Consider the following 23,181-nt stretch of genomic DNA (forward strand, 5'->3'; position numbering starts at 1 on the left):
GTCATTGGGTCCTTTGCTCGTTTTCTCTTCTTTGCTGGTTGATTTTCCTTTACCAAAATGGCCCCGCTCTCTCCTCATTGGTGTTTTCTTCTCCTGCAGGTGGCAGCTCTAGCTCCGCCCACCAGTCGCCGCTCGGGTCCTAAGTTTTTGAGAATTTAACTCACAGACCAGAGGGAGGGGGCGGGGCGGGGCGGGGCGGATGCCGGACGTGACGTTTTCGGAAGCGCCGAGAGTCGTCCGCGGGGGACAGGTGGGGAAGGGTCCCAGCTGTGTGGTGGGGCCCGGGCGCTGAGCGTGATCGGAGTCTGACGGCGAGCGGCCACCGTGAGTGTGGGGCCTGCAGCCTTCTCCTCCCTGCGCCCCCTGCCCGGCCTGTCGCGCGCGAGGCCCCTGACGGCTCCGGTCCCCTCCTACCGCTCGCGATAGACGCGAAAGCCTTGAATAATTTTGCCCGATGTTGACAACTTGGCTTGAGTGCCTTCGAGAAGGCCTCGAGTAGTTGTCAGTGGATCCTTCTCCGCTGTAAACGCCCCCATCGCTCATTCCTGGTACTTCCTTTCGCCTCCCGGTCATCTTCCCCCGTTTCGGTTTTTTCCGCCACTTTCCCCCTTATTTGCGGACGCTGCGTCTCCTCTTTGGAGTGTTGGTCAGCCTTGTCGTGTGGGGCAGCACTTGCTGGCCTTGGGAAGAGGTTCCATTCTCGACCAAAAGATCCTCTCCGGAGAGGTGATAAAGAGCAACAAGCCTCTCCTGCCTCAGTTAGCTTTGATGGGCTCTGCAGTGAGTTTACTAATTAGGCAACTTGGGGAGCTTTTAGATTTGCTAGTGGCTTCTTGAGCCCCTGAAAAGACTCCCACAGGAGGTGGACTGCCTCTACATCCCTGGTAGTCCCCACAACTTTTGTACCCTTAGGGTGTTTGAGAAAAAGCTTGGTGGAGGAAGTGTGACCTAAAGATAGAATTGACCTGGAGAAAATCATCTTTGAGGGAGTGCTTGGAATGGAAAACAACAGTGGGTAGACAAATGAAACACATATGAGGATTTCTGGGCAGATAAGAATCCTGACTGAAGCAAAAGGTCTCTGTTGGCAATGAGTAAGGTTTAAAAGGACCGAATGGGGCCAGTTGACACAGGGCCTTGAATTCCAAAATCTGCTATAGCTTGTGTGTTCTACAGCATGCTGGTTGTGCTGTGTCGCTTCAGTCATGTCCGACTTTGTGACCCTGTAAACTATGGCCCACCAGGCTCGTTTGTTCATGGGATTCTCCAGGCAAGAATACTGGAGTGTGCTGTAATACAGGGGGTGTGCTGTAATTCAGTATGCATCAAATACCCAGAATCTTCCTGGAAGTGATGTAGAGTGATATCTGATTGGAAGAAAGAATCTGATTCTAACAGCAGCAGTATCAGGAAAGACTCTAGAATGACTGCAATCTGAGACCCAGGGAGGGGAGACTCCCAGGCGGTTTTTGTTATTTTTGGTTTGGGTTTTGCCTTTCAAGTTACCTTTTTGTCCTTTTGTTATTCAAGGAGTACTTAGTCTTCAAAGATAGATTTGAATAAACTGTTTTCTAGATCTGAATTCCTTACCTTGAAATGATGATGTTGTACATTGACTGGACTAGTGATTTTATGAGCAGAGTCAGGATTATAAATATTCATCCCCACACCATTTCCCCTCACTAACCTTGTGCTAAAGTGCGAAAAGTTGTAGACAAAGTCCGTTACTCTCAGGTTAAATGATCAACTTAAAGTCAGTTAACAATCATCAGGAAATGTCATTGAGTATTCTCTGTCAGGTACTGGGGTGGGTGGAAGTGGGTAGCTGGGAGGAGAGATAATGGAAAAAATACAAGATACTGTTCCTTTTTTTATGGTGCTGAGGTCAGGGCCACCTAATGACAGGGAATGATTAGCATGAAAAGAGGACTGAAGCTCTTGTGGCTCATTATAGTTACACTCTTTGTACCACCTAATCATGCCACAGGCATTACAGGTTTCTGAGTCTGTCAGCCCTTTCATCCTTGTGAAATGGGCTTCCTGGAGGGTCTCAGGCTTCTTGTGGCGAAGAGACCTTAGTTAATATGGGCAACAGCATGTGGTGTTTTTCTCTTAATTTCTTTGTAAGGTGGAGGTTTGTTGAGATAAACACCTGTGCCGAGGTGACGGGGGCCTTGGTATTGATGCCATCTTTTACTTGTTTCAGGACGTCTTGGTCCTCATGTCTGACCATGGAGACGTGAGCCTCCCACCCGAAGACCGGGTTAGGGCTCTGTCCCACAGGGGCAGCGCCGTGGAGATAAATGAAGACATTCCACCCCGCCGGTACTTCCGCTCCGGAGTGGAGATTATCCGAATGGCATCTGTTTACTGCGAGGAAGGCAACATTGAATATGCCTTCATCCTCTATAACAAGTATATCACGTAAGACACCTCCAGTTTCCTTTTTCTTTTCTGGTGACTGATGCCTCACTCATGGTGCTCTTGTGCTCATTTATTTCTGCTCAGAATTGCTAAAACCAGAGGACTTTACAACATCCTTATCATTAATCATTTTTGCTTGCAGCTCCGACATATTAGCTGTTCTTGACATTCAAAGACATGGGTACTGCAAGTGTTGTTTTCGTGACTCAGTAATTTCATGAGTAAGAAACCTAGCTCTTTGGGCTGTGCCCACATGGCCCAGCTGTTAGGCAAGAGAGTTGGTGTTTAAACTATACATGTTTTGTATCGATGAAGGTTTTTTCCTGTCCCTTCGCTATGAAGGCAGCCAATCAGAGGATTATCGCTGAGGTTTAGCAGAGCCAAAATTCCTCACCTCTACCTATTTTGTAGCAAATTGATTGTCTCCGGAAAGAGTTTTTTCGTAACCTTTATCATAATCGTGTAAATCATTAAATAAGTATTGACCACCTACGGTTTGTATAGCTCATCATAAGACCTTTCCCTTGAGTTGCTTAGCCTCTTGCAGCTTTGAAGATTTCAGTTAACAGGAACAATTGCTAAAGTCCCAGTGACATTGGAAAAGATGTGTAATTTAGGAAGGGAATAATAATGTTAAAAGATCTCATTTCTAGTCTTGTTCTTTCATAATATTAGGACCTTAAGGTAACAATAATTACAGTGTATTTGTGTAGCTCTTCAACAGTTCACAGAGTATTTCACCTGCATTCATGTCATTTGATCTTTACAGTTCTGTGTGCGCTGTGTAGGGCGCATCATCCTTCCATTCTGCATATGAGGAAACACCCTCCAGGTTCAGTGGTAGGCTTTAGTCCACAATTTGCAGTGGCAAAACCTAGATTTTCCAACTCTTAATTCAGGATTCATTCTACAACATAAGTCCTATTCTTTTTGTTTTCTTTTTGGTACTGTTTCTTGAATTGAAGGTAGTCTTTTGAGATTATAGTCTGGTGACACATTAATTTGGGGTTATTCTTTATTGTTTTTTGAATAGGTAACGTGCATGTAGTGCAGAATTCAGAAGGCACAAAAGCGTATATATATTTCTAATCCTCTTTTCCCCCAAACCTTTAGTTCCCCTCCCCACAGGCAGTCACTCTGATTAGTTTCTTGTATGTTCTTCCAGAGGTGATGGGTGCATATTAATTATATGATACTAAGTTTTTGATCACATACTGCTCTAAAGCAGCGTTTGTCAACTTTGGTGTTAGTGACATTTTGCGTTGAACAATACTTTGTTGCACAGGAGTAGCCTGTGCATTGTAGTGTGTTTAGCAGCATCTTTGGTCTTTCTATTCACTAGATGCCAGTAGAGCCCCTTACCCCCAAGTTGTGACAACCCAGAATGTCTCCAGATATCACTAATGCTCTCTGAGAGGGAAAACTGCCCCAGTTGAGAGCCAGTACTCTAAAGAAAACTAGGTGTAAGAGTGGATTCCCTAGAATTCATATTGTAATTTTAGGATGGAACAAAGGGAGTGCTGTGGTTTCATAAAGTTTCATAGAGTTATAATTATCTTTCTCCCTCTCTTTGCTATTAGGAATTTTTCATTCCTAGGCACTATGGGCACAAAATTTATTTTCCTGAGATATTTCTTTGGCTATTGTCCTCCTCTTCATTTACTCTGCTGCTGCTAGAACTAGTATATTTCCAGTGATCTTGTAGACAGCTCTCTCAGAATGAGGGGCACAGTTCCTTTGGGAAATTATAGTTGAGTAAGTGCAGTAGAATCATGGAATCACTGTACCAGGTGTTTTCTGAAGGGCCTTCTGGGTCTTGTTGTTCCACATAGAAAGTGCTTTGAGGGTGAGGATCATATTCATTCAGCAAATATATATTGTGTATATCTGCTATCTACTTGACAGTGCAGTAAGTCCTACGTACATAGTAAGTAAAATGGCCCTTGCCCTTATTCTCATTATGGGAGAAGACAGCATACAGGTAAGCAAAGAAATATATGGTAACAAAATAGAGAAAACGCTTTGGAAGCAACAGAGAAAGTGCTGTGATAGAAAATAACCATGGATATCTAATTAAATAGAGTAACATCTATCTGAGAATGTACAATTTAAACTGAGACTTAAAGGGTGCCATAGAGTTGGTCATTCTAAAAGCATAAAGCAGAGTGTTTAAAACAGATAGTACTGTGTATTCAGAAGCTCTCAGGTAGGAAAGACTTTAGTGTGTTCTGAGGATTAAAGATCATTGTGTTTGGAGTGTAGCAAATGAAGAGAGAGAATGACCTTAGATGAAGTTGGAGAGGCAAGTGGGGCCAAATCACAGAGGATCTTATTGGCCACAGTAAGTTTACATTTTATCTTGAGAGTAATAGAAAGCCACTGAAAAGTTTTAAGTGAGGTTGTGACCTAATCTTACTTACGTTTTAGAAATATAAATTTTGGCTGCCATATGGTAGCTGGTGGAGGGAGTGTTAAGAGAAGGCAGTGATATTACTTAGGAAACTTTTAACAGCAGTTCAAGAGAGAGGCTGGTGGCTTGAAAGAACATGGTAGCCTGGAAAAGAGTAGATGGATTTTGTTTTCTGGAGATAAAGTCCATGAGACTTACTCATAATTTTGGAAAGAAGATGGTATCAAGGTTGACCTCAGTTTCTGCCTTGAGTAACTTAGGATTTGCTGGTCCATTTATTGAGATGGGGGAGAGTGGTGTCAAAGGGGGTCATTGGGTAGTGGGAAGACAAAGAGTTCAGGTCTGGGTTTTTAACACGTTAAGGTGTTAAGTTTAAGTTATCTATGAGATATCCAAGTAGTGATGTCCAGTAGGAGGTGGAGTGTAGCAGTCTGAACTCAGAAGAGAGGTCTCTGTTGGAGCAACAAGCTTAGGAGTCCTCAGCATATAGTTGGTCCTGAACCCATAAGGATGCTGAGACTGTCTAGTGCAGTGTTTCTTAATCTAGGGTCCAGGAACCCACAGGGATTCGTTGATAGAATTCAGTGTCCATGCACTTGGTTGGGAAAGACTTTTCTTATTTTTTACTAATGTGTAGCTGAAATTTAGCATTTCCTTTAATTTTGAATATAGGCTCAAACCACAGTATTATTAATATTTGTAGTTTTGTCACCAACAGAAATCAAGATATTTTCATATTATGATAGTCCAGTAGGTCTCAAAATAACATTTATACTCATCACTACTTCAGAATTCTAGTACAGTTCTTAAACCCACAACTAGATCTTGTTTTTTAATGCACTAACAATGCATCAATAAGTAAGCACATGTCATCATTTTTTAATATTTTGAAAACTGTTACAGTATAATGGAGCTTTTTGTAATCTTTCATTATTTATATGACATCTTTAAAAAATTATTTTGAGAAGAGTCCATAGGCTTCATTAGAGGCCAGAAGGATCCGTGGTGTGTTAAAGGAAACTAGACTTTGATTATGAGACTGTAGACTGAGAAGGAAAGGAGTTTAGGAGAGAGCCCCAAGGTTGGTTAGTGGAGGGAAGGCCAGTAGAAGAAACTTGGAAGGAAGTTTTGAGAGATAGGAGGAAATCCATCACTTTGTCGTGGGAGCCAAAAGAAGTAAGTAATTGCAGGACAGTGGGCAGCGGTGTCAGGTGGGCAGGGGTTTGGTTTGATGTCACGAGTTTCACTGAAGTGGGTTGAAAGGTGAATGGGCGATAAGAGTACAGTTCTGAGATTGGCCTGATAGTAGATGTTTTTGGCATCACAAGCAAGTTGGTCTCTGTCACAACCTCTGCTTTGTAGTGTGAAAACAAGTCATAGATAACACATGAATGAATGAGTGAGGCTGTGTTACAATGAAATTTTATTTTCAAAAACAGATGGCAAGCTAGATTTGACCACTGGCCATAGTTTGCCAAGCCCTAGCATAGACAGCTCTTTGGAGAAGTTGGACCAGAAGTAAAGTGGAAAATTGAAATAATTGAAGGGGGACAAAGAGTACCTGAATGTGTTTGTGTCTGTTTTCAGGTGGGAGATGCTAGAGCATATTTTTTGGAAAGGATACTGTGGAGTAGGAGAGGCTAATGGTACAGAAAAGAGATTGAGCATAGAAATAAACTCCTAAATAGGCCAGAAGGAGTAGGCATAGGATTAATAGTACCCAGAAACTTCAGTTGATTTTTTTTCTGTGCCTTGTTATTACATTGAGTGATATGAGTATCAGTGTTAACAAGACTGATAAAGGGAGCCTGTCCCTGTATGTGGTATTCTGCTTATAGGACCATTTAATGTGATGAACTTGGCCTAGAGGAGAGTCAAGTGAGAGGAGGGGAGAATGTATTACTTAACTTGTTAGATTTGGGTTTTAATTTGATACTTCGTTGGATTGGCTTGACCTGAATCAATAAAGGTAGCTACATTTATTTTTCTTGCAGATATCTTCAAGACCCTAACTCTTGATTCTGTGAGCTGACAAGTCCTAGGAGTTGCAAAAAAACGTTCTAGCTCAGTATTCTCGCTCTGTTTTTCTACCACTTTACTTGGTATGTTCCCGTCAGTTAACAGGAGCTCACTTTGGCAATTATTACACTGAGGAGGAGAGAGGAGGGTAGGCCTCTATTTCACCACTCCTCTGCTTCGCCCCCCACTACTGAGTCATTGTTCTAGACCTTTTGTGGATACTTTAATTCAAGATTTTAAAGGGTATATTTGTTCTTTTCCCTCAATCAGTTTAGGCATCTTAATGATCTCAAGCACATTCCCCTCCTCAGAGGTTTTCCTTACTGTAGGAATGCTTTTCCTTTTGCAGACCCCAGTATAGAAGAAGGATCCTCAACATATTAAATCAGTACATATTTTCATGGTGAGCACAGACAGTAATCCAGGCAGTGGATTCTTTCACAGCTTTTTATGGTCATTGACTAGGCTACATCGAAAAGAGTTACAGAGGACTTAGGCAGTCCTGTCTGCTGTGTGAGCCTCTTAGCACACAAACCTGCTTTCTGAAAATGGTCTGTCACCTGTGTTGAAAGTGTTTACCACCAGGATTGGGGCTTATGGACTGAAGAGGGTTTTCCTCTGTGATCACCCTCGCTTTGCTGACTAACTTTTCAGATTGGAAGAAGTTAGAGCCCTTAATGCATCCACGTTCTAGAATTTCTTTTTGACTTTTTAAATTATTTTTACACAAAATTAATACTTTTTCATGATTAAAACAGTTTGTTTTCAAACCATACAGCAAGGGAAATATTAAAGTGAAAAGAAAATCCCCATCCACCAGAGGTAATCACTGTTCTGTTTCTTGTGTGTTTATTAAGAAAATATCCCCATGCAAGCACCTGGGCTCATGTCTTTATCCTTTTTCCTTGGTGCCTGAATGAGATCATACAACATAGTCTTCTCTACAGCTTGCTTTCTTAACAGTCGTATCTTTACATATCAGGACACTGATCCATCATCTCATTCTGCTTCAGGGCTGTTTCTTCTACCTGGAGCAGTCTTATCCTGGATATCTTCATGGCTCGCTCTACCGGTCCTTACTTAAATGTCACCTTCTCAGTGATGCCTTCCTTAGCTGCGCTACCTAAAATCTCAATCCCTTGCCTGTCACTTATTCCCCTTCCCTATTAGTGACTTTTCCCCAGCACTGATTATCTGTATACTCTTTGGTTTATTGTCTGTTCCCCCTCGTCATGTATACTCTGTGGTGGGGAGGAATTTGTGACTGTGACATTCACTGCCAAGTCCCAGCCTTTATAATTATGCCTGACCCCGTCATAGATGCTCAATAAATGTTTTTTTGAGTGAAAGAGTGATTGATAATGTTGTTTTACCACATTTGGGTCCACCATAATTTATTAAGTAATCCCCTACTGATGCCCATTTAGGGTTTCAGTTTGCCTTTCTTTTGTGAACAATGCTATATTGAATAATCTCATTCATATATTTTTGTATTATTGTAGGATAAATTCATAGAGATGGAATTGTGAGTTTAAATGATATACACATTTTAAATTTTGAATACTTGTCTCCTACACCCCTTCCCCCCGTAAGGAAAAAGGTATTATCAAATTCCAGTCCTGCCCAGGAGTGTGTATGGACACCTATTTCTCTGTGCCTTTACCTACACTGGTTGTAATCCAGCTTTAAGCCTTTGCCAGTCTGATAGATGAGAAATGATAGCTCATCTTAATTTGAATTTCTTTCATTTATAAGTAAAGTTGAGTACCATTTTATTTAATTATCTACCTGTTTTATTTACTTTTATGCATATCTTTCCTTTTGTTCTTTTGGATTGTTTTGCTTGTGTTTTGCCCGTGTATCTTTGCTTGCTTTTGTACAACTCCTCTCTCTAGACTGCAACCAGATATAACCCAGAGAACAGTATACCTCTGGGCCACAGCTATTCTCTGCCTGGAAAATTTCTAACCTTGATGTTAACATCTTCCTCTCTTTTTCTTACTCACATCTTTATTTATTATGATAGTAAAAACAATAGTATATATAGCAGATGTTGGCTATGTGCTAGGCACTGTGCTCAGCACTTTATTTATTTTTAAACTCTGTTTGGTGTCATAGCAACCATTTCAGGTAGTACTAGTTTGTCTCTGTGTATATAATTTATAGAGAGAGAGCAGCTGACGGATGGTGCTGGAGGTCACACAGCTGGTAGATAAATGGTTAAAACCTGGATTTGAACCTAAACAGGGTGGCTCCAGAGCCTGCCCTCCTAACCATTAAGCTTTCTTGCCTCCAGTGTGGGCAGTGGGTTGTGTTATTCATTCTGTTTTCAGGAGACCCTTGTGCCCATATGTCCCCATTCAGAAGATTGACTGCAGTTACTGAAATATGAGAAGGGTGTTCATGTTCAGGTCTGGAAGTTTTATAAACTCATTTTATTTATTTACTTTGGCTGTGCTGGGTCTTCGCTGCTATGCACAGGCTACTCTCTAGTTGCGGGCAGTCTTCTCATTGCAGTGGTTTCTCTTGTTGGAAAGCACAAGCTCGGTAGTTGTGGTTCATAGGCTTAGTAGCTCCACAGCGTGTGGGATCTTAGACCAGGGATCAAACCTATGGCCCCTGCATTGACAGGCGGATTCCTAACTACCACCAGGGAAATCCTTTATGAACTAGTTTTCATTACATGGTTCAAAATCAAAATAATGTTTTAAAAGTATATAGATTTTTCACTCCCACTCTTGCCTCATGCACTCTATTTCCCCTGCCCTCTGCTTTTGTTAGTTTCTGTATCTGCTTCCTGTGTTACTATATATACTTATAAGCAGAATCTGGAATCAGCCTGCTGGCACTGAATTCTGAGCCCGCCACTTCTGGCTGTGACAAGTTGCTGAACTTCTGTTTGTTTTCACCATTCCCAAGTAGACATCATAAATGTTAGAGCTCATGAATTGATTCAGTTTATTTTTCCCACTGAGCTTTACAGTCAAGGACAAGAACTGAAAGAGGAAATCTAGCACTTAGGCCTCTCTAAGCAGTTTTCATCGGAGACCATAATGCACGTATTAAACGTGATGCGCATGTGCACGTGTTACACATGACGCATGTAATGTTCCCATATAACACATCACTCTCTGGGCATCCCAGTGCTTAACGTGGTGCGAGGATGATTCTTCGACAAAGGAACATGAATCCCAAAGAAAATAAGCCGGCCTCAAAGATCACACAGAGCTAGGAGTAGTAACAGAACGTGGGTTTTCTCTTAGCCTCCTGCCTTTGGCTGCCAGACTGTTCACTGAAGAATGCTTTGTGACAGAGGGCTTTTCCTTTGGAAGCCTGTTACTGTCACAACCAGAAAAGAATTTCTTCGGAGGCGTATTTTTGGGCACAGGCTAGGATTTTCTCCTCTCCATAGTTTTTGTTGTAGGCGTCTGGTGCTGCTGCACGCCTGAGTTGGGACAAGAGCAATTCTGTGGCTCCTTAGGGGGCTGAGGGTGAAGGGGGAGGTGGCCTGTTCCCCGTGAGTACCTGGAAACCTGTCAGATAGCCGCCACAGGGTAAGGGAGTTGCACTGCTTCAGAGTCTTTTGGGTATTTGCATGTCTTGTTTGCATCACCATCAATCTGTTCTGTCCCCTTAGGCTCTTTATTGAGAAACTACCAAAGCATCGAGATTACAAATCGGCTGTCATTCCTGAAAAAAAAGACACAGTAAAGGTGGGTCTTCACTTTCACTCTTGCCCATCTAAAAGCTTCAGAGAGCCACAGACTAACTTCCAGATATAAGTGGCAGAGTCTATCATCTGAATGTCAAATCCTGCAAATAGGAGATAAGGCCATTTCAGTAGATCAGTTATGAAATACCAGGTACGGTATGGCAGGGGTAATTTTTATTACATTATTTAAATGTTTTTGGAAGTGCTGTTGCCATTGCCAACTTGACTTAAGTCTTTTTACTTTTCTGCTTAATTGGTGACCATTGTCCTAACTCTCAGATTTTGATTTTGTATCCCAGAAATTAAAGGAGATTGCATTTCCCAAAGCAGAAGAACTGAAGGCAGAACTGTTAAAACGATATACCAAAGAATATTTAGAATATAATGAAGAAAAAGTGAGTATGGATTAGCAAAAAAAGGAAATTATTTTGGTTTCTTAGGCTGTGTTCTAGGAATCTAGTAGGTATTCCAGCAGATCTTTTGATTTCATTGTGATATTTTATATTTTTGGCAAAATCCAGAAAAAAGTGTTGAGGCTGAGAATTTGAATATAGATTAACCCCTTTATCTAAGAGGATGACTTGAGGGACAGAAAATCTATTGCTTGTCTGTTATGTCTAGAGCTAGAACCTAAGAACAAAGAAAGTTCTCACTAAAGTACAGCGTTTTTAGATCAGAGAATTTGGGGATTTGATTCACATTTGATTATATCCAAAACAGATTATACCTGTTTATAATAATCAAATTTTTCAAGCTGTTAATATTTTCAGATGACTTCTTTTTAGGAAGAGTCAGTTAGAGCATATGAGAAGCTCTGAGACAGTGTCCCTGGTGTGTGCCAGGTGGGAACACACGCTGCAGGCACTTGCGCACTCTTTGTACACGCTGCTGAACTCTATTCTGGACTCTGATGTTGAAAATCAGCTGAGAGGAAACAGCTGTATATTTCTAAGGTACCTAGTGAGTGAAAATCTTCATGAAGGAAACTGTTACTTGATGTTTCTTAATAGTTCAAAATGTCACTCTGTATTTTACTAATCACCAGAAGAATTTCAGAGGCTTCATTCAGGGTTAAAATTCAATACAGACCCCCTACATGGCGTTTATAAGTTTGGATCTAGTTCCTTTTCACAGCCCTACTTGGGATACAGAATGTATACGTGGCACACCTAGGGACTAAAATTGTATATGATATGCATGTGCGGCAATATGCTGCATTAAGATTTTGGTAGAGAAGAAAATACGTTAGTTAGAGTTATTGGGAAAGGGTGCTGAGAGGATAAGGACTTTAATGTCCTTAAAGGATAGGTGTATGGTGCTTAGATCCATTAGGGGTAACTGTTCTGTGGGTGTAGAGGCACTGAGGGAAGCCTGAATTCTGTGTTTGGAAATCAGGCCAGAACATTTGGGAGCAGTCTCCCTGCTAAAAAGCTTTGTCCTCCTAAGGTGTGAAGTTACTTGAGTGTGAAGCGTTATTGTTAACTGCTAGTTGTGCTTTGTAGAAGAAGGAAGCGGAAGAATTTGCCCGAAATGTGGCCATGCAGGAAGAGCTGGAAAAGGAAAGACAGAGGGTGGCACAGCAGAAGCAGCAGCAGCTGGAGCAGGAGCAGTTCCACGCCTTCGAGGAGATGATCCGGAACCAGGAGCTAGAAAAGGAGCGCCTGAAGATTGTGCGGGAGTTTGGGAAGGTGGACCCTGGCCTGGGTGGCCCACTGGTGCCCGACTTGGAGAAGCCCTCCCTAGATGTATTCCCCACGGTGCCTGCTGTATCCACACAGCCTTCAGACTGTAATGCAGCTGTGAGGCTTGCCAAGCCACCGGTAGTGGACAGATCCTTGAAACCTGGAGCACTGAACAACTTGGAAGGTAGTGAATTCATTCGCTCGAATCCTCTTCCGTCTCAGCTGCAGCCAAATAGGGTGTCATTCCAAGAGATTCAGCGGACAGCTACCTCCGTGATCCCACTCATTAGGCTCTGGTCACAGAAATCCATTTGATCAATATTATCATACTGTGCTCTGTGACAGCTGTATTAAAAAGTGGACTTTGCTTAAGCCATATAATTCACCTGGGCTAGGTTGATTTCCTGAAGAGCTAATAAAATTCTTGAAAGTCAGACTCACTCTCAGCTTTTAAGGGTTATATAGAGATTTGAAATGTTCACTGAACTAGAGACCAGTGTTAACCTTTTGTAAAGGAAATTTGAGATTTACAGTAACACTTAAAAATTCAACAACTGACTAAAAAATAAAAGCTACTGAACTGTGTTTGCCTTGCAAATATTCCTAATTGGTAAGGAGTTTAGTCAAGGTAAATATTCTGTGTAGTCAGTGGTAATTCAGTCTAGCCATAAAACTATTAAGTCTTTCCTCACCTCACCAATGAATGGTTACCCAAGAAAATAACAGTAGCAGCAAAATGATGCGTATGCCTTGACGATTAGAATAGATCTTTTAGGAATCATCTTTCAAGTAGTCATGTAAGGAATTCAGCTTTGCAGAAGATCTACTTAAAAGGACAAGGTAAGAGTGGGCAAGAGGTGTTAGACTCTGAAGCTTTCAGGATTTCTCCCCATGTGCTTGGCAGGGTTGCCTCTCACTATTATTCCTGAATAGCTCAGAAACTTAAGTAGTAGTTTCTCTTTGCCTTCACTTGAATGATTAAAGCCTCTTCTCTTTTCTTGAAACAACATACTCCCAGTGGCTGTGGTCAGAGGTTGGAGAAGAGCCTTTGCAGCCCTTTCTCTTCTGCCATTAGGATGAGATCCCCACTTACTGCCTGCAGTTGTGGGGACCCCACTGATTTGGCATTGTTCTCCTAGGGCTGCCAGCTCTGAGGTCTGCTTGGGGAGGCTGTGCCCCACGGTCTTAGATTTTTTTCTCTCTCCCTTACAGCTCCTACAATTGATGGATTGCGCCACGTGGTGGTGCCTGGGAAGCTCTGCCCACAGTTTCTCCAGTTGGCCAGTGCCAACACTGCCCGGGGAGTGGAGACATGTGGGATTCTCTGTGGAAAACTGGTAAAAAAAAAAAATGCTTTCTAGAGCTTAGACTGTTTCTTCACCCTTGGCCTCCTATGACTCTCAGATAGATATCCAGGGTCAGTTACTCTTTGTAGAGACCCCTCTGCTGAAGGAGCCATGGGCAGCAAAATGCAGTGTCACCTTGAATTCAGTGGCCCTGGATTTGATTAATTTTCAGAGTCCCTTGAATTTAACTGAGTATTTTAATGCTGGTAATAAGAAATGCTTAATTCTAAACTTGGTAGGAAGATCCCTTATTCAGCTTTTGAACACCTGCTTTGTGGTAAATCATCAGAATATGAAATATGTAAGGCAGATAGCATCTGTCCACAAAAAGTACCCAAGCACTTTAGAGAGATGGGAGATAAACACCAAAAGATAGTTTGTTGACTAGCATGTACAATAAAAGCACTAGGAATTATGGGGAAAGAGGGATCATTAAATGGAGGTGCTTAAAGAACTGATTACTAACTGCTAAATAAATAAATGAGTAAAGTGGAATAGACTTAAACTGAGCCTTAAAGGTGGGCAAGGGCTTAGAGAAATAGTAAAAGGAAACTACTCTAGACATGAATAAAGGAAGAGAAATAGTACTATACCCAGAGCTTCTTAAGATTCATGAGTAGACCTGTTTGGCTGCAGCAGGAAATTCCCACAGGGCTGTGGGCATCTTGGCCTTGCAGAGGGCCCCAGGCAGTGTACTTGGGCAGTAAGAGTTGTGAGCAAGACTGACATGAGGGACTCAGCTCATGAAGAAGCCTCAGGCGGGGAGAAGGGCCTTTGCTTGTATGGAAATTTAACTTTCCGCTGCTGTGACAGAGAGGGTTGCCTACCTACGGGGGAATTGTGACGAGCTGTTTTCTAATTTGACAGATGAGGAACGAATTTACCATTACCCATGTTCTCATCCCCAAGCAAAGTGCTGGGTCTGATTATTGCAACACCGAGAGTGAAGAAGAGCTTTTCCTCATACAGGATCAGCAGGGGCTCATCACACTGGGCTGGATTCATGTAAGCAGTGCTGAGCCCTCCGGGGGTTCATCTCACATGATGTTACAGACGCACTACTTGTTCTTTTCTTGAAGAAGAGTGAGTTGTATCCAGACTGTTTAGATGGTTGTATTTCCGTCTGTTGGGTACAGACTTGACTTCCTTAGCATACTTAACTGCTTGCACTCCAGTGTTGATTTCTGGGGCTTTTTGTTTCTAAAAGATGTTGTGATTTATTATATTTTTAAGAGATGTATATATTTATTTTTGACTGTGCTGGGTCCTCATCGCTGCACACAAGCATGGGCTTCTCCCTGTGGTGGCTTCTCTGTGGAGCCTGGGCACTGGGTACATGGGCTTCTGTAGTAGCAGCACTCAAGCTCAGTAGTGGTGGCACACAGGCTTAGTTGCCCTACAGGTCTTCCCAGATCTGGGATCGAACCCATCTCCCCTGCATTGGCAGGCACATTCTTCCACTGGGCCACCAGGGAAGCCCAGGACTTTTTAATTAAAATAATTTTTTAATAGAAATGAAATTCTTCCTCCAAAGTCCCAATTTCCCTGTGACCATGAATGTTGATAGGATGCTAGCTGAGAGTGTATGTGAGCCTTGACCATAGAGGTTATGCCTTACTTCATATGAATGATGTTCCTGAAAGGTGTACAAGTCAAAGTATTTAAAATGAATCAAGGAAGTTAATACAGATACTTGCATTTCATCTTTCTTAAAACAACCTATGAAAGAAAGTGAAAATGTTAGTTGCTCAGTCGTGTCTGACTCTTTGTAACTCCACGGACTGTAGCCTGCCAGGTTCCTCTGTCCATGGAATTCTTCAGGCGCAAATACTGGAGTGGGTAGCCATTCCCTTCTCCAGGGGATCTTCTCGACCCAGGGATTGAACCCAGGTCTCCTGCATTGCAGACAGATTCTTTACCACTTGAGCCTCCAGGGAAGCCCAGAACAACCTATATGTAAACCTTTATGTAAATCAGAGGGGCTATCAAAATAGAAAATGTTTAAGTATCTGCGTATCTTAACAGCCTTCTAGTAATATTCAGGTAAAATATAATTCTATCCCTAAAGATTACATTTTAATTTTTCTTTTTATTCTTTTTCAACCCCTCATTCTCATAGACCAAGCTGTTTTTTACATTGTGTAACAGGGTTCCACACAAACAAGGCAGCTTATTTCTGGATTTGGGAAGGTTGCACATACTTGTATATTGGCATTGGGGAAATACTGACTTGTGAGGCAGTCCCATGTGCCTCTGTCCTTTTGTAAATGCTTGCTATTGTGTATCCCCCATTATAGATACATGGGGGATAGAAAACCTGTGTCTTATCCACCAGGGGATACAATTTGAGTAAGATATGGTTTTAGTCTAATAGAGGAGATTGACATATAGTCAAGTCGTTAACTCCTTATGTGAAGCAGAATGTGCCTGGTGCCTTAAGAGATGCCCTGTAGAATTTAGAGGAGGGAAGGATCACAGCAGGGGGCCCAAGGGAGGGTTGCATATGGAGGGGACAGCAGTGAAATAGGCAGACTGGAATCCTGGAGCATTGAGTGGTCCAGTTTTCTGGGGCTTAAAGTTCATATCAGGAAACAGTGATAGGTAAGTTTTCACATAACACATTAGGAGTGGTATTTTGGGTGGACAGGCAGGATAGTTCTGCTTCTTAGTGAGTAGGATGAGGCAGGGAGCTCATTTAAGAGGTTAATGTGATGATTAAAATGTAATAATGAAGAGAACCAGGGTGATGGCAGTGCATTTGGGAAAAAAAGAGACAAATGTAGGATTTCAGAGGATGTGGGGAATGAGTCAGGATGATGAGTAAATGTGATGACTTAGAAATTTCAGGCCTGACTCATGGGAGTGGCAGTGATCAATCATCTCATAAGGAAAAACAGAGGTTCCAGCAAGAGAACTTACTTGGAAGTGGGGCAAATGTTGTCTTCAGTTCTGAGTATATTGAATTTAAGACACTGGTAAGACGTTGGGCTTCCCTGGTGGCTCAGGTGGGAAAGAATCTGCCTGCAGTGTGGGAGACCTGGGTTTGATCCCTGAGTCGGGAAGGTCCCCTGGAGAAGGGCATGGCAACCCACTCCTGTATTCTTGCCGGGAGAACCCCATGGACAGAGGAGCCTGGAGGGCTACAGTCCATGGGGTCACAGAGTCGGACACGACTGACTTTGACTTTTTTCTTTTTCAAGACATTATGTCAGTAGAGGTAGTTATCAGGCAATTTGAACTTGGAAACAAGGTCAAGGTGGGAAAGAGAACCAGGAGACCTCTATGTAGAGCTAACCTTGGAGACTTTGGAACTGGGGGAGGATGGAGAACTAGAAGAAATTAACTTGCAGCTGAAGGCCAGGCCACCTAGGGGAGCATAGGGAGTAGTTAGCCATGAAGCACAGAGATGTCAGAGAAAGGTGAGGTAGTGTTGAGGCATAGGTGCCAAAGGAGGAGGAATGTCTCAGAAAGAAACTTCAGGATGTTCACTGTGTCACATGCTGCAGAGAGCTCCAGAATGATGAATACTTGTATGAGCTGATTGGACTTGCTGAGTCATTGATGACCTCAGTTTAGTGGGTTTTAAGCAGTGGTGGGGATAGATTTAAAAGGTTTAAGAAGTAATGGGTATTGAGGTTGTGGTGATAGTGAAGTGTACACTGATTTTTTGGAGAGGTTAGCACTAACTAGAGGAAAGGAAAGAGATTGAATAGTGGCTTAAGGAACAGCCAGGGTGAGAGAAACTTTGCTTGATTTATGGTTTAGTGTGTGAAAATGTGTTGTTTTTATTTTTATTTTCTTGAAACTTTATATTTGAAATATGTATAAAAAAGTATTATATAAACTAAATGTATACTTTAATGAATCATTAAACAGAAATATATGTGTACACATTACCTAGGTTAAGAAATAGAGCATTGCCAGAAACTTACTCCTCCCCCATGCTCCTGCCCAGTCACCCTTCCTCTCTGGTACAGGTAATCCCTCTCTTGGTTTCTTTTGAAATTCTTTGCTTGCTTTATAGCTTTGCTACCTTATGTGTGTCCCTAAACTCAATAGTTTACTTTTTCCTGGGTTTGAACTTTACATGGGTGCGTGTGTGCTCAGGCACGTCCAGTTCTTTGTGACCCCATGGACTGTAACCCACCAGACTCTTCTGTCCATGGGCTTCTCCTAGCAAGAATACTGGAGTGGTTTGCCATTTCCTCCTCCAGGGATCTTCCTGAACCTATGCGCCACCAGGGAAGCCCTTGTTGAACTTTTCTTAAATAGAATTATATAACATGTATTCTTTTGTATTCAGCTTCTTTTGCTCAGTATCTTTAAGGTTCATCTGCATTCTTATGTATAGTTGTCTGAGCATGTTTTTAAGCCCAGTGAGTGGGTGAACTATAGTGGAACCTGTGAATGAGAGGTAAAAGGACAGGAGAGACAAGATAATGTGGAGGTAGGAAGGAATTAAGTCAAAAGTACAAAGAGGGTGTCAGCTTCATATTAGGGAGGAAACACTCCTCTACAACAGAAATGAAGGAAGAAAGTTACAGAGAGATTTTCAAGGTTATAATTGGAGATGTTGAGGGAACTCATTTTAGACGATCTTTCAGGGTTGAAATCTAGGTCCATTGCCCCCAGCAGGAGGAGACAGGAGAGTTTAAGAACTGGCCAAGATGAGACAAAGTTGGGAATCATTACTGTTTAGACTTTAGGTACATCTTAGCCACAAGTGAGTAAAAGTATTTTTAATATCAGTGAGGGCCTAGCTAGGAAGAGATTTAGAACTTAAATTGATAGTATTCCAGCTTTTTTTCCATGATATTCCTGTACCATTTCTTCCTAACTTGGGATTAAAAGCAAACCAAAACAGACGGTAATGTTTGCTCAGATCTTAAAGTTGGCAAGAGGAGAATACAAGGTCCATTCTTCTGTACCATGCCAGCTGTGAATCAGGTTCCTGGTCAGAATCTTTGCATTTTTCCGGCTGTGCTGGGCCTTCGTTGGTGTGCAGGCTCTTCTCTAGATGTGGCGAGCAGGGGCTGCGCGCTGGCTGCGGTGCGTGGCTTCTCCCTGCGGTGGCTTCGCCTGTAGCTGCGGCACGTGGGCTCAGTAGTTTCGGCTGCCAGGCCCCAGAGCGCAGGCTCAGTAGTTTTGGTGCATGTGCTTAGTTGCATGTGGGATCTTCCCAGAACAGTGATTGAACCCGCTACTCCGGCATTGGCAGGCAGATTCTTTACCACTGAGCCACCAAGAAGCCCCCCTTGTCAGAAACTTTGTATGGTCGTGTTTATCGCCAACTATTGTGTAACCCCCAGCTCAGTATTCAAGGCACTCCTTCACCTTGTCTCAGCCCTACCTTAGCTGGACACTGCTCATCTGAACACCCAGGCTGCCCTCAGCATTCACTTTTCTCACTCATTTCTGTTCCTTTGGTATATTCTTTTTGTTTTTTTCATAAAAATGCCTTCCTCTGTCTCCGGCATGTGGGCACAGTGGGCATAACTTTTTTTCAAGAAACTCAACTGTGAAGGGAAGGAGAGAAGGCATAGTAGTTAGAGGGGAGCACAGGTTCAAACAAGATTTTTTGGTTTACAGTTATTTATATATATATATATATATATATATTTGTTTTTATTTATTTCTTTGACTGTGTTGGGTCTTAGTTGCAGCATGTGGGATCTACTTCCCTGACTGGGGGTCGAACCCCTGGCCCCCTGCATTGGGAGCATGGAGCCTTAGCCACTGGACCACCAGGGAAGTCCCCTACAGTTATTTATTGAGGCCCTGCTATATGTCTTTATATCATCTTTCTGGCTAACCCAACTTTAGATTGGAGACCTTCATCAACTTGTGTAGACCTTGTTTGTTCTCAGTTAAAATTTCAAGCTCTAACCATGGGATGAAAGGTGTTGACACAGGCCGTATGTTCCTAAAAGCCTGTGGGATCGTATTCTCACTGGTAGAAACTGTTTCTCCCCTGTGATCAGAGAAATCCTTCCCTGCCCCGTGCAGACGTGTGTATGGATTTGCTGTCAGTACTCAGCTGACTTGTTCCTGTGTTGTAGACTTCTTCCACAGTGAGCTGGTCACAGCGTTTTGTGCAGTCATGCTTCTCGGATGAGGCTATGCATAAGAATTATTTAATGAGCTTTAAAAAAAACATTTTTTTTCCTTCTCAGGATGGATATTTCCAGGGTGGGGTGCAGGAACTTGTGCTTTTGACAAGTTCCCTTAGGAGCTTCATTTTTGCACAACAGAGTTAAAAACACTGGTCAAGTGTACATATTTATTTTCTGTGCTTTTAAGTCAGTAAAGATTGGTGTTCTTTTTGAGTCATATTTGGTCTTTCCTTTTTCCATTCTTGTTATCTAACATCATACCCCCTCTGAGATAAGTCATTATATAGTGTTCATTTGTATACAAAGACTGTTCAATAAAACATTAAATAACTGGGGAATTTCAGTGGTTAGGACTTGGCGCTTTCAGTGCCATGGCCCAGATTCCCTCCCTAGTTGAGGAACTAAAATCCCATATGCCATGCGGCATGGCCGAAAAAACAAAATTAAAAAACTGAAAACAAATGAGATAAACTAAATGAAATTTGTATGGTGCTTTAACTGATTACTTTCAAATGTCAACATCGTGGTCTTTTTCTCAGATAAGACAGGGTCCTTGTGATTAACCACCCTCTGAAATCCCAGTCACCCTCTGCCTCTCTTATCCTTGAATGATATGCTTTAACCACAGGACAGCTTTGGCCACTTTTGCCTATGGAGCCCCTGACTTGTGCCTGACTTTTAAACCCCTTTGTCAGGAAGAAGAATCATTCATCTGTGGTTTGTTAAGTCCTTGACTTCTACCAGGTTGAAGTACTGGGTAGCACATACCGTCTATTCCAGTATGGGTGACTTTCCATTGTGTCAAGAGAGCTTGTGAGGAGCCAGATAGATCTTGATGGTCAATTAGAAATTATGAGTCTGCACATACTCATGTTAAATTACATTTGTTTACAATGCAGGGAAGGAAGTTCATTCCTTATTGGGAACTTCAGGCATATTCCTCATGGCTGCTAATGACTTTATACTTAAGGAGATCATGGCAAGTTATTGAGAATTATTTGGCTCTGCCTTCCTTCATGGGGCAGAGGGGCTTCCCTGGTGGCTCAGATGGTAAAGAATCTGCCTACAGTGTGGGAGATCCAGGTTCGATCCCTGGGTCAGGAAGATCCCTTGGAGAAGGGCATGGCAACCCATTCCAGTATTCTTGCCTGGAGCATTCCATGGACAGAGGAGCCTGGCAGGCTGCAGTCCATGGGGTTGCAAAGAGTTGGGCATGACTGAGCAGCTAACATTTCACTTTCTCCATGGGCTAGGCTTGCCTGTGTATTCTCACTGAGACTTTTTTTTCCCTCTTCTCAGACTCACCCCACGCAGACAGCCTTCCTCTCCAGTGTCGACCTACACACTCACTGCTCGTACCAGATGATGTTGCCAGAGTCGATAGCCATCGTTTGTTCCCCCAAATTCCAGGAGTGAGTACACGGGGTCTGGTTCCAGGGAGAAGCTTCAGAGGAAATGTTCTGCATTCTAAAGACCTTGTTCTCTATCTAATATATAGATTGTGGTATTTGACTGGCTTTTCTAAAGGTCTTCCTTTTCAGTCCTATAGCCTGATAAACCTATTCTGCTTGTTTACACAAGTATCCAAGCAATAACGTAGGTGCTTTTATAAGAAAAAGATGTTAGAAATTTGAAGTGTTTGACTTGAATCAGTAGGAATTTCAAGAAATTGATGTCAGATTAGAGAATTTCAGTATCTAACAGATTATCTCTGAAAATTAACTTTTTCATTTTAAACCCTGTTATTTACTATGAATTCTTCCGGTAAAACTGATGTGGTGGCAGTGATGAATCACTCTCTGATTCATTCACCAGAGAAGAGAGCTGTGGGCCAGCAGACTTTTGAAGGTGTCTCAAAATGAGTTCTGCCCTGCCCAATGTGTGTGTGATTGAGGGGGTCACCTTTGCTTGATTCTGGACCTGCTTTTTCTTATTTCAGAACTGGATTCTTTAGACTCACTGACCATGGACTAGAGGAGATTTCTTCCTGTCGCCAGAAAGGATTTCATCCCCACAGCAAGGATCCACCCCTCTTCTGTGTATGTATCCCTGTAGAGGAAGCTGGAGCTACGCTTTAACCAGGGAGCACAGTCAGAGCTGATGCCACACAGTGTCCTTCACGACCCACACAGACGATCAGCCTTGTCACTAATTTTCTAAATCTTCCTACAAAGACATATGTGGGAGGCAGTGTGGAACAGGAAGAGGTTTGAGTCTTAGCTCCGCTACTTAAGGGTTGTGATCAAGTTATTTAACCTTCCTGGGCCTCAACTTTCTCACCTATAAATGGAGATGATGATGATGACGATGATGATATATACTTTTACAGGGTTGTTGACAGGATTAAATGGAAGTACCAAGTGCAGTAGCTTGCTTACTAAACATTAGGTTTTTTTCCTTCATCATCATCAGTTGCTAAGCGTGCATTTCAATGAGAGATTTGAATTCAAAAGAAAAAAGCCATTTAACATAGGTAAAGTATATTTAATTTTGGAATTTTGCTTTTAATTTGATTTTAGGTCATAGAGATTTTTACGACCTTCTTAGAAAGTTTTTCCCCCAAGTGGTAAATGTTGTGGGTTTTTGGTAAATTCACAGTGGTAAAAAGCTGTGGATAAAAAGCTGTAGTTGCTGAAAAGTATGTTGCAGTTTTCTCCTCAAATCTAATGAGATAGTACTGCCTCACTCCATGCCGGCCATGGAGTACCATTATTTCTTTTGGGTGCACTGAAAAGAAACCAATGTGGAAAAGGGACTCCAGAGCCTTGTCACTCTAGTGACAAGTAGAAGAGGTAAAGAGACTAGGGATGTTTAGGAGAGAACCCCAGGGAGCATCTGAGAACTGACTGTAAGTATTAGAAGAGCTGTTGTATAAAAAGGTCCCAGATATTTCATATGACTCCCAGAACCAAAACTTGAGACCCTGTGAAAGTGCCAGTTTTCGGCTGAGTATGAGAAAGAAATTTCTGACAGATTTGCTCACAAATAGGGAAGTCTGCCTTGGAATGTAATAAGTGTCTTGGTACCAGGATGTTGAAACAGAGACTGCACAATCCCCCAGAAATGCCTAGGCTTTCGGTTAGGATGACCCCTTGCGCATACAAAGAGGGAATATTCCCCTTGTGGGAATAGGTGTACTTTTATTATCTGGTTGACATAATGACCCAGCATACTGCAATTAATCCAGCAGTTATTTTAAATAAATGTATATTTTGTAAATGATGCTAGAATATACATACATTTGAAGAATAAATGGAGATATATAGGTCCATATTGATTCAGACTACAGGCTATTGATTCTGGATTGGTGGAAATAATAATTCCCAGACCCCTTACCATAGTTGCCGCTTAAGTAACAGTCTGGTTGCCTGCCTGGGAACCACTAGCCAGAATGAGCATTTCAAGTATTTAAGCATTTAAAAGATGGCTTTTCTGAATTCTCCAGGACTTCCCATTTCTTTCTGTTTTGCTATTG

At 42.2% G+C, this 23,181-nt stretch overlaps 1 protein-coding gene across 3 annotated transcripts in view; it reads left to right on the forward strand.

The window, feature by feature from the left end:
• Nucleotides 1-208: 208 nt before the first annotated feature.
• Nucleotides 209-23,181, forward strand: part of STAMBP (STAM binding protein) — a 43,176-nt gene continuing 20,203 nt past the window's right edge. The window contains exons 1-9 of one of the 3 annotated variants that reach the window (XM_027967012.3): nt 209-250; nt 2,207-2,424; nt 10,491-10,566; nt 10,865-10,960; nt 12,068-12,431; nt 13,460-13,584; nt 14,461-14,598; nt 21,006-21,118; nt 21,646-21,745. In XM_027967012.3, coding sequence (XP_027822813.1) covers nt 2,222-2,424; nt 10,491-10,566; nt 10,865-10,960; nt 12,068-12,431; nt 13,460-13,584; nt 14,461-14,598; nt 21,006-21,118; nt 21,646-21,745 — 1,215 coding nt within the window. In that variant the 5' untranslated portion in view covers nt 209-250; nt 2,207-2,221. Of the gene's footprint in view, nt 251-348; nt 549-2,206; nt 2,425-9,191; nt 9,265-10,490; nt 10,567-10,864; nt 10,961-12,067; nt 12,432-13,459; nt 13,585-14,460; nt 14,599-21,005; nt 21,119-21,645; nt 21,746-23,181 lie in introns of those variants that run through there. The other 2 variants (XM_042248096.2, XM_042248097.2) reach the window with 2 other exon arrangements.

The sequence above is a fragment of the Ovis aries genome, chromosome 3 (assembly GCF_016772045.2).
Source record: "Ovis aries strain OAR_USU_Benz2616 breed Rambouillet chromosome 3, ARS-UI_Ramb_v3.0, whole genome shotgun sequence".
NCBI classification, from domain to species: domain Eukaryota; kingdom Metazoa; phylum Chordata; class Mammalia; order Artiodactyla; family Bovidae; genus Ovis; species Ovis aries.